The following is a 10949-nucleotide window of genomic DNA, read 5'->3' as shown; positions in this document are numbered from 1 at the left end:
AGCTACTTCACACACTTTCTAATTTTCCTTCTAAATATACAACACTTAAACCACCACAACTTAAGAATGAACACATTTCTCTAGCACTAGATAGTAACATATGCAAGAAAATACTTATCAGTGTCATCAAAGATACTATATTAGTAATTTTCATACTCATCAACATGTTTAAGTGTTTAATAAATACTAGTTTAGGAGAACCAAACTACTAACACTTGACAAGACTAAAAAATCACCAAAATCAACTTGTAGCTAGTTCACCATTTTTCAGTCGGTCAGTTTTTTCATATATGGTTTTTGATTTCATCATTAACTGTTTCCAAAAAGTTTCAAATAAAGATCACCTTTCAAACTAAGCATTCCCTATATCAAAGTACATTATAGTTAACATCATTATGTGTATAAAAACACACTTCACAACTCAAACAGTCTTCCTTTTCTTTTTTTGCGCTTTCTGCCATTTAAGGTAAATCTGGTATGACAATCCACTAAACACCATAGCCACACTACCCCATTGCTTTCTAGATAATGCGTTACCACTAACCACTGATGACACCACAATACTCACAAACTTCCTGGTAGTTGTAATGGTGGTGTTAGTTAAAGAACCAAACCTGCTAATGGTAAAAAATATGAAATTTTGACCAATTGCACCACACAAACAGTAGTACAGTATATCCCATCCCGCTTCAGGGTGGTTCTTGCAGAACTCAATCGCTTGGTAACCACTCGCTTGTGGCCAACCGAACATAAACACAAAGTTGTAAATTGTACCCCATAAATTCATCCCAAGCATTATATCCCATGCGCCTGTTTTTGGGTACCTAGATAATACAGAGGAATTAGATTGCTGAGATCTGTTACGGAAAGGTTAGCAATCATTGATCAAATTATAGCCAAATACCTTGCAGAGATTGAATCTTGTGTTGCATTTGTGAAACCGTCAAATGCTAGATTTAGGAAACAAAGACCGTATCCGAGTGGAGCATTCGGATGAGCTAACTTGCTTATTGCCTTTGAGCTAGACTGGATACAATGGAAAAAATTTAGATTCGCGCACAACAAGCCCTTTGACTATAATGTTTTACGGTCAAATTATATGTTTACCTTTGTAAGTGCAAATGCAGACACCCCACCAGCAACAAGGAGAGTGCAGATGTATTCTGGGAAAGTGTATCTTATACCATAAACTAGTGTCCCCATTAGCATCACTGCAATAAGAATGAAATAATACAGATTTTAAACACAATAGTTCCCACGTTAGCATCACTATAAATGGTAAAATACAAAGTCAGAACTAACCTGGAATCATTTTTGAAGATTTTGCAAGGACCTGTAAATGATAAACAAATGAGAACCTAACTTGTGCATAGTTGTTTACAACATTATACTTTGTGCAATTAGATTGAAAATATATTGAAATACCTGAGCAGGATAACTGATGTATTTTAATGCTTCAATCCCCATAGCAGGACCGATAGTATTAGTAATGCCAGCACTCCAATAACTCCACCATGGAGCGCGACCAGTACCCTTACCGGGCCACAGCTTAATCACTGTTCGTCAAGCAAAACATGTCAACAAAAATATTCATAAATGAAATCCTAGATGATGGAAAAGGATATATATATATATATATATATATATATGGATCAGGATCATGAGAGAACTTTTTGAAATTGAGAACTATGAGAACCATTTTGAACCACAAAAAACCCAAAAATAAAAAAATCATAAAATAAAAAAAAACACAAAAATGAAAAAAGTAAAAAAAACCAAAATTCTTATTTTATCATCCCGGTTTCATTAAAAAAAAACTCGGTTTAGATAAATTATATACACATATGTATAATATATACATATATGTACATTTACATGTTTTTATATACACATAGTCACATATGTATAATTTAAGATAAATGATACTGTACATATGTGTATATTACGTAACTAAAGATTAAATAAAACTATACATATGTGTATAATACGACATTTTTTTTGTTTTTTTTAATTTTTTAATTTTTTTTAATAAAACCAGAATGAAATATAAGAATTTTGGTTTTTTTACTTTTTTAAAATTTTTGTTATTTTTTGTTTTATAATTTTTTTAAATATTTTTTTAAAGGTGTTTTTAGTGGTCCAAAATGGTTCTCAAAGTTCTCAATTTGCAAAGGGTTCTCTTAGGATCCTTACCATATATATATATATATATATATATATATATATATATACATACACACACACACAAGAAATACTTACTTATAAATGACCATATCAAACAAACAGAACTTTGTGCCAAGTTCAAAAATGCCAGATGTTCAAACCTCTCCTTGTCAGGGCCGAATCGTTTAGTAGACCTGAGATTCAATTATTATAACATTAATAATAGCCGGTTAAGTACCGTAACAAGCTCAACAAAGTAATTAAAGAGACGTCAAAGAAATTCTCATTGTAATCGGCAATAGAAAGCAAGCTCGGAATAGCACTTTCTTTGTTGGACATCATAATAAATGAGTTAAGGGTGCAATGGACTAGGAGACCGCTCGAGTCTCGACTATCATTAAAAATCTCATTATCAGCGCCACTTAAAAGAAAGCGTCAAGAGGTCATGGAACAAGTTATCAAGTTCTGACCTAACTAATTTCAGAGCTTCACATTTTCATCTTAGGTTATCTAAACTTGCTTTCAAAGAGATGGCCTATTATTCTAACCTAAAAACCCCAAAGTTTGAGCTGCAAAATGCTGTAATAACCTAAAAAAAACTTATGTCTTTCAATATAGCTTCACTCACACCAGTCAATTGTAATCTTAATTCAGAGTATGCATAGCTAGCATAATTTACCTATACCAATTAGAGCGAAACCTAACGCATTACCAATTCAATTAAAGTACCAATTGCATAATAACCTAAAAATCAGCCACAAATTCATTAAACCTAACTTATAAATAGTCATTAACAATTAATTCCACTGTCTGACACATTTTCAAATAAACTACGTACAACACATGAAATGAATAGATAAAAGCAAAAACTGTTGCTTACACAGTCTCCTGAAGAACGCCTTGATAGATATAAGCGGACCAAATACCGGCTACGCAAAATGTGAGCTCCAGAACACGACGGAAACTGACGCCGTGTGTTTCCATCAGCGCCCGAGTGTTCAGATCCGGCGAAAATAGCACTTATCCTTAACTGGTTTGTCTGAATCAGAGATTGAAATAATAATAATAATAATAATAATAATAATAATGGATGCTATGAGATGACTGAAAACTTAAACGGTGTGAACATGTCATAGAAGCTACGTGGTTTGTCCACGTGGAACACTCTGATTGGGTTGTTGACTTACAGAAGTGATGTCATTGGCTGAGGGAACCGCATGTGACGTTATTTAAGCGTAATTTACTCGTCAAGAATTGAAGATATTTTGTAATAATAGCAGTAATTCCATTCATTTTTATATTGGAAAATATTATATTAAATTTATTTTTTTAACTTTGAATATCAAATGCTCTTCGATGGCCCGAACTTTAGCTTACCTGGTATTGAGCATAAAGTATACAGACTGTAATGTTTCAAATTCGAATCATCAGACCTTCAGACGACAAGTTTTCTTTGAAAATGAAGATGGTAGACTTGAGCTACTCAGGTCTGTCTGTAATTACAGGCATATGAATTACCCGGGTAGCCAGGAAATATTTATTAGCCGTTCAAGAGAAAAAATTACTTATTAAGGAAAACATATTTTTGTTTCCTTTAATGTAAAAAGTTACTATTTGTTTTATTAAATTTTTTTTTTTATTTTGTAGTTTTGGTTTTTGTTTTTAAGATTGGTAGGTTATGTTTGATTAGAGGTAATGAAATGGAAAAGGAATGAAATATATCATTACTATTTTCTTATCTTGTGTGGTTAACCTATTGAATTAGTAATTTATGTTGTTTGGTAGAAAAAAAAGTGTGAATTATATAGAATTAATAAAAATACCTGTGTCATAAAAACAAAATAAAATAACCAAAATAAATTTGCAATGGTGACAGTGGTGGTGGAGTCGGTGACATCGGTGGTAATCAGGTGGTTATGACGATTGTAGTAATGGCGGTAATAGTGGTGGTGGCGGTGGCGTCGACGACGTTGGTGGGCAGGTGGCGGTGGCAATGGTGGTGGTCATGGCTGTCAAGTGGTGTTGGTGATGGCTACAGTTAGGTGGTGGGGGTGGGGGTGGTTAGGTGGTGGTGTTCAGAGAGTACGGTGACAAAGAAATAAATGAAAAAAAGTAGGAAAGAATGGTTTTGAGAGAATAACATTCCATGTATAATGGTTGATTTCATTTTATTGGTCAACCAAATACCAATTTTTTCATTCCCTAACAATGACTCATTTCACCCCCTGTGTCATTCCTGCATACCAAACGTTACCTTAGGTTAAGAGGTATGACTTATTTAAGTTATTTCTTTTCATTCGTCACGTTTGCATCACGTTAGTTTTTCCTACATCATTCAACTTCATCCTTAAACTACTGGTATAGATCATTCCCCATCATTTTTCATTTTGTAGTTTTAATTTTTATTTAATACAGTGTATATATTTAAAATATATTTTTTTTATAATATTTATAAAATAAATTAAAATGCATATATTTAAAAGGTGGAAACGATTACATTAATTAAAAAAAATACAAATTACAAACTATAAAGCTAGATAATAAAACCTAAACATAAATAACTTATATTTTTTGCCCATATTTCGTATATCTCGTTAGGAGATCGAAATCTTTCCGCTCCGCCTGGTCCCTCTACTCAAACTCATTTAAATGGATTTTTTCTCGTTCGATCTCGACTGCCTCTTCGCTTATTTCTTGTTTCATTTTCATCTTCTCAATTTACAACTCAAAAAACTTTGCAAACTCATCCTTTATAACAACAAACCTCGAGTCGTCGATTGTGTTTGTAGGCGATCATGTTCCCTTTTCCTTGTCCCTCCAAATCGAGCATTTCGATTCAACAGGATCGTCATCGCTAAAATCCATATTAATATCGGCGTTATAACGGACATCCGAATCACCCGTGCTAAACTCTCTGCTTTCGGACGTTTTTGTCCTCTTCACTGACTCAACCTCTTTCAGCACTGGATGCCACTTCGAACACCGTCGAACAATTTCTCCCAAACTTGTGGTTGTAGGGAAATAAGTGCTTATGTTTGGCAACATATCGTTCGTTTCCCAACTTGCAAGAATCGACTTCATTTGTACCACTCTTTGGATTACTCTTGGCATTGATGTAAAGTTTGTTAAACCATCCTAACTTTTCATTTTCCGTTTAGGGAGCCGTGTGACCGATAAATAGGTACTAGTAAAATTTGATGAAATTTGACCGTTTAGGGAACCGTGCGTTACATAATAACATATAAATAAAACTAAAATGTAAAACTATTTTAATTTTAAACAAATTTAAACTATGATCGTTTAAAAAAATTAAATAATATAAAACTATTACCAACAATAGTTATAGTGAATACCTAAATACCCAAAATGCCATCTTACAACTAATAAAATATGTCGTAACCTATTTTTTTAATTTAGGCCGTAATATTTTTTTAAGATCACTATTAGTGTCATTTCTCAACTTTGATGCACATGTTTATCAATGTTGAATCTTAAGCTATGTCAATTTGCATATTCAATAACATTAGACTAAAGAAATAAATTTCTTGATTTTTTTTCCATTAGGTGCCAATTTTCTTGATTTTGAAATTTTACCAAATGTCAAAGTTGTCAATCAAATGTATGATGTTTGCATCAATATGAAACCAAGTCATCTAAGATCCACAAAGGGATAATCAACTCATTCTCTTAGCAAATAGCCAAAGTAGAAAATGAATTTCATAAACAAAAAATAATGATCGTTAATTCCATACAAATTGCTACATAATAGCAAACTATTTCACCCGTATGTAGCCATTACATTAAAATATTACACGAATTCATTTAGAGATTTAACTGATTCAAAATATTCAAAATACATAAACTCTTCCCAAATAAATTATCCATGTATTTTATAAGCCAGAAATGATATTTAAAGTTATGCTTGGTGTGAGGTTATTCTTTATCTCAAACAAACCCTTTGCAACCTTAAAGTAGAATTATCATTACCCGATTTCCTTGGTGTTTTATCTCCCTTATTTTGGCATCTATGCTGCTGCATTTTATGATTTAAAAATGAATGCGCATGCCAAAGCAGTTTATCTCCTAATCGAGGGAAGTTTGTCTATGTTCGTTTCACTACAAGAGCGAACATGAACTCCTGCTTCGTTCGTTCATTTATGTCTGTGAACCTTCGTTTATGGTTGTTCATTAGAAATACGTTCATTTATGTTCGTTTATGCGCATTGTCTTTTATTAATTAAATAACCACTTTGGATTTGTTTTTTTATGAAACATAACTTTCATATTTGTTCGCGTGTGTTCACTTATATGAGTTAATTTATGTTTCTCAGTGTTCGTTTACAGTTGTTTACACTTTTAAACGAATGAAGATGAAGACAAATATTTGTTCGATTAATTGTCCATGCATGTGTTCATGTTCTTTTAATTTTAAACAAATAAACACAAACATATCCTTGTATGTGCCTGTTCGGTTCGGTTACAGGCCTATAATAAGGTGATGTGCTGCAAAATACATAGCTTTTTACCCCATTGTTGCGCTTGTTTTACGTTTAACTTTTAACGGTTATCCATTGTTTCATGTGTAACGTTACATATTGTTGATTGATGTAGGTACCATGGTTGAAGTTCATGGAAACGAGTTCTAAGAAGAAGAAACGAAGATTGTATCAAAGACGGAACGCGTATACGAGTTTTAACGAGCTGGAAAACGAAGAAACGGACGAAAAAGGCCAAAAAGGCCTTAGCCGCACCACACGACCAAGGTGGGAATCTAAGGTCGCGCGACGCGGTGCTTTAGTTTCTCAAAAATGCCCAGAATTCATAAGCCCGACTGTTTTGTCCTTTAGTGGGCCTGGTTGGACCGAGTATAACCTAGTTTGACTTGTTTATCAAGTTTAATGATCTATTTAAGGAGTTTAAAACCCTATGAAGGAAATATACTTGATTCCAGCCACCAAAGAAGCCTGAGGGACGAAGAACTGAAGAGGAGGAGCTTTCGGATCGGAGTTTCATCAACCGGTTGTCGGTTTTACTTGTTTTAACGTTTGTGAGTTCGTTTTTGAGTTTTAGACTTTGAAACAAGTTTCAATGAGTTTGTAATGGATACTTTGAGCTTAATTATGATTATTATATGCTGTTCGTTCATTATGATTGGGTAAACTTGTTTGAATCGCCTAGTTTTGATGTTTAACAGTTTAAATTAACTAGTTTAGGGTGCTTAACAAGTGGTTGATTGTTTATCTATTGTAAATTTCATATGTTGTGATATTATTCCGTGTTTACCCATAGATGTATCTCAGGTTGCATGTGCCCCATGTGGTTGATTATTGCATGAATTAGTTTCGTGTAGGCGCTAATTGCATGTTTCGGTTAATACTTTGTGTGTTGATTGATTATGGTAGGCATACCATTAGGGTTTGTGTTTTTAGGATCATTAAAGTAAGTGAGTTCACCACCTTAGAGTTGGACCAAGACCTTAGGTGTCAGCTTCTCTTGCCAGTTAGTTAATCGGGTTAGTCGTTGCAAGACCACGCGCGGTTTTCCATTGTCGGCTAGGTTAAGTTTGTAAGTTGAGCTATTTTGTCATTAGTATTGAATTATCCCTCTTCTCCTAGGTTTGTAATAGCTCAAGCCTTAGTGAGATCTGTAACTTAGACATTGACCAAGTGATGAGTTATTAGGGTATGTAGATTAACAACCACAAATTAAAAGCTGTCTAGACGTCTGTTAGTGCATGGAAATTTGACACTGTGGATATGTTATCCTGGCACATAATATGGATCAATTATCCTAAGAATATGTTGCAGATCCTGTCAGGATCAAGGATCCACAGTACTTATTATTTATTAACGGTTTTTCTCATGTGTAGTCTTATATTTAGCAGGTATAACGGTTAGAAGACTCAGTCTATCAACTAACTTGCAGTCAAGAAGATATTGACGTGTCTGGATCAATTATCCTTCTGAAGAGTTCCAAAGCTACGTCAGGATCAGTGATCCTCAATACTTATTGCTTATTAACGATTTTCCTTTGTTATGTTGATATTTTTGGCAGGTATAACGGCTAATGACCAAGTCAAAGATATAATCTCGCAATCTAATTAATATACCGTGTGGATAATGAAGGAAACAATCACAATTAAGGAATGACTTGATTGGCGGCTTAAATTAGGGATATTTGTTATTCTTTTCTTGTATATAATGAAGATATGATCAGCTAGGTTAAACACATGTACGAATACACACACTAGAGCAGAAGAAAACATTCTCTCTACACACTAGTTTACTTTGTAATCTCGATAATATACTCCACAACACTTGTAACCACCTTTTATTATCAATATAATCGACGGTGATAGTTTTCACCGTCCGGGGGTTTTTTGTGCCGGAGACCACGATAATCATATACTTATCGACCAAAGATTACCTTGTTGATCATTGACTAAAGTAATTCAACCAAATATTATCTTATTAATCCTTGACCGAAGTTATTTTACCAAATATTACCTTGATAAGTTTTGACTGAAGTAAGACTATTTTGGTTAAGGGCTTTTTCCCTCGTGATCAAATCATTGTGTTCACCAAGATTTCAATTACACATTCAATATTATCATCATAGCACTAGACCTCACAATTACGAATTTGGATATATTATCCTTGAGTGATTTTTGTCCAAAACAATTTGGCGCCCACCATGGGGCAATTGGTGCTATAATCCAGAAAATACCATATCAATATTCAACCTTTCATACCCATATCACCATAAATAGCCTCTCAATCAACCTTTGCTTCATCAAGCATGCCATCCTCGGTTTCTCTCTCACCAAAGACTGTGCCGCCGATGCCTCCTCCAATCACGGGAGCATCACAGGCTGCTGCCGCTGGAAACAAGACACAAATTCCAGTCTTTCAGAGCTCAAAGACCACTGCTGCCACATTGGTGGTTAACTCTAACAATGATGTTTCTGCTATGTTTTCACAGGTTAAAGCATACATGGAGCAGCAGAATAAGACTAACCAGAAGATCCTTCGTGAAATTGAAGATCTCAAGAAAAGAAAGAGGCCACTGGAGGATGAGACTCCTTTGATGCCAAGGATTTTGGATTTCACTACTCCAGGATATGTGGCTCAATAGACTCAAGGATCCTCCATCTTCCAGCAAGGATCATTTATCCTTCAACCAGGATCTATGGGTCAGCACGCTCAGGGATCCTCGATTTTCCAGCAAGGATCATCTATCCTTCAACAGGGGTCCATGGGTCAGCAAACTCAAGGATCCTCGTTCCCTCAACAAGGATCATCTATCCCTCAACAAGAATCCATGGGTCAGCAAACTCAAGGATCCTCGTTCCTTCAGCCAGGATCCTCTGGGATTTATCACCAAGGATCCTTCAACTCCCAACTTCAAGGATCCTTCTTCCAGAATCAAGGATCCTCGGGACTTCAACATCAGAAATCTTTGGAAGTCCATGAAGGAGACATCATCCCCATGCTAACCATTGCCTCTGGTGGACCAGCTACCATGGCAGATGCTTCTTACCTTGGCTACACTTCTGGGATGCCAACGTTCAATCAACCGAGAGGTAACATGTATAATCATATATCCATACACACTAACCTTGGCTCTATGCAGGATACAGGTATCAACCAGGCTATGGCTAAGGAACTTCAGAAGCTTAAGGATATGATATCCAGTGTGCCAGGAGTGGTCCGTCCGATTCCTGAAATACCATAAGGAAGCCACAAGTTGTCCAGATTCGCTCCACCTATTTGTGATGCTGAAGTACCAAAACGATTTCAGACCCCCAATATGAAGGTGTATGATGGAACAATTGACCCCGAAGAGCATGTGGCTCAATACAGGGAGAGAATGGAAATCAATCCAATTCCCGAAAAACTCAAGGAGGCTTGTCTATGCAAGGGTTTCGGATCCACACTAACAGGATCTGCATTAAAATGCCTGCTAAGTCTTCCTCCCTTTTCTGTTACTTCTTTTTCACATTTAGTTAACTTGTTCAACAGCCAATTTTCTTGTAGTAGGAAATTTGAGAAGTTAACTAGTGATTTGTATAGAGTTGTCCAACCTTATAATGAATCCCTTAGGGATTTTGTTACAAGGTTTGGCAGGGAGGCCCTAGAGATCCCTAGTCTTGATATGGCTACGACTGTTGAAGCATTCAATATGGGACTTCAAAGGGGATCCCCATTTTATGACGATCTTGTGATGACCCCATGCAGGACTTTAGATGAAGTCAGAAATAGGGCACTCAGATTTATAAGGCTAGAAGATGACAAGAAGATCCAAGAACGGTTAGGAGATCCAACGAAACAAGAGTCACCTAACCAGAAACAAGGATCCTCATTCAGGAACAACGAATCAAAGCCGTACTCCAAATTCAACAATCAAAATGTTTGGGCAGTTGAAGAAGGAGAAGATGATGAGGACTACCCAAGTATTTCCGAGTATTGCTTCTCTGTTGATACCCATGGTTTGATTTGTGCCATGAAGGATCTTGGAGAGAAAGCAAGGTGGCCTCGAAAAAATGAGAAAACAACATCCTTCAAAGACAAGTCCAAGTGGTGTGCATTCCATGAAGACTTTGGTCATCAGACAGAAGGTTGTATTGGTTTAAGGAGGGAAATTGGATACCTCCTAAGCAAGGGTCATTTCAAAGAGCTCTTGGGAAGAAAAAAGTCTAGGATCCAGGATCCTGAAGATATACCAAAGAAAGCAACTCCGCCCGCACCAGACGTACAAGTAATCAACTTCATCTCCGGTGGCTCAGA

At 35.6% G+C, this 10949-nt stretch overlaps 1 protein-coding gene across 1 annotated transcript; it reads right to left on the bottom strand.

Annotated features, from left to right (window-relative positions):
* Nucleotides 1–279: 279 nt before the first annotated feature.
* Nucleotides 280–3230, bottom strand: LOC143608048 (UDP-galactose/UDP-glucose transporter 3-like). Its single transcript, XM_077083255.1, has 7 exons — nt 3044–3230; nt 2260–2357; nt 1426–1556; nt 1303–1333; nt 1108–1211; nt 905–1026; nt 280–824 (listed from the first exon to the last, which is right to left on the bottom strand). The coding sequence occupies exons 1-7, from the start codon at nt 3145–3147 to the stop codon at nt 422–424; spliced, it is 993 nt and encodes a 330-aa protein (XP_076939370.1). The 5' UTR covers nt 3148–3230; the 3' UTR covers nt 280–421.
* Between the last annotated feature and the right edge of the window lie 7719 nt (nt 3231–10949).

The sequence above is a fragment of the Bidens hawaiensis genome, unplaced genomic scaffold (genome assembly GCF_021521415.1).
Source record: "Bidens hawaiensis isolate Kalapana, Puna unplaced genomic scaffold, B.hawaiensis_p1.1 tig00002125_1, whole genome shotgun sequence".
Taxonomy (NCBI): Eukaryota; Viridiplantae; Streptophyta; class Magnoliopsida; order Asterales; family Asteraceae; genus Bidens; species Bidens hawaiensis.
Note: the sequence above shows the minus strand (reverse complement) of the source record. Positions and strands in the feature narration are given on the sequence as shown.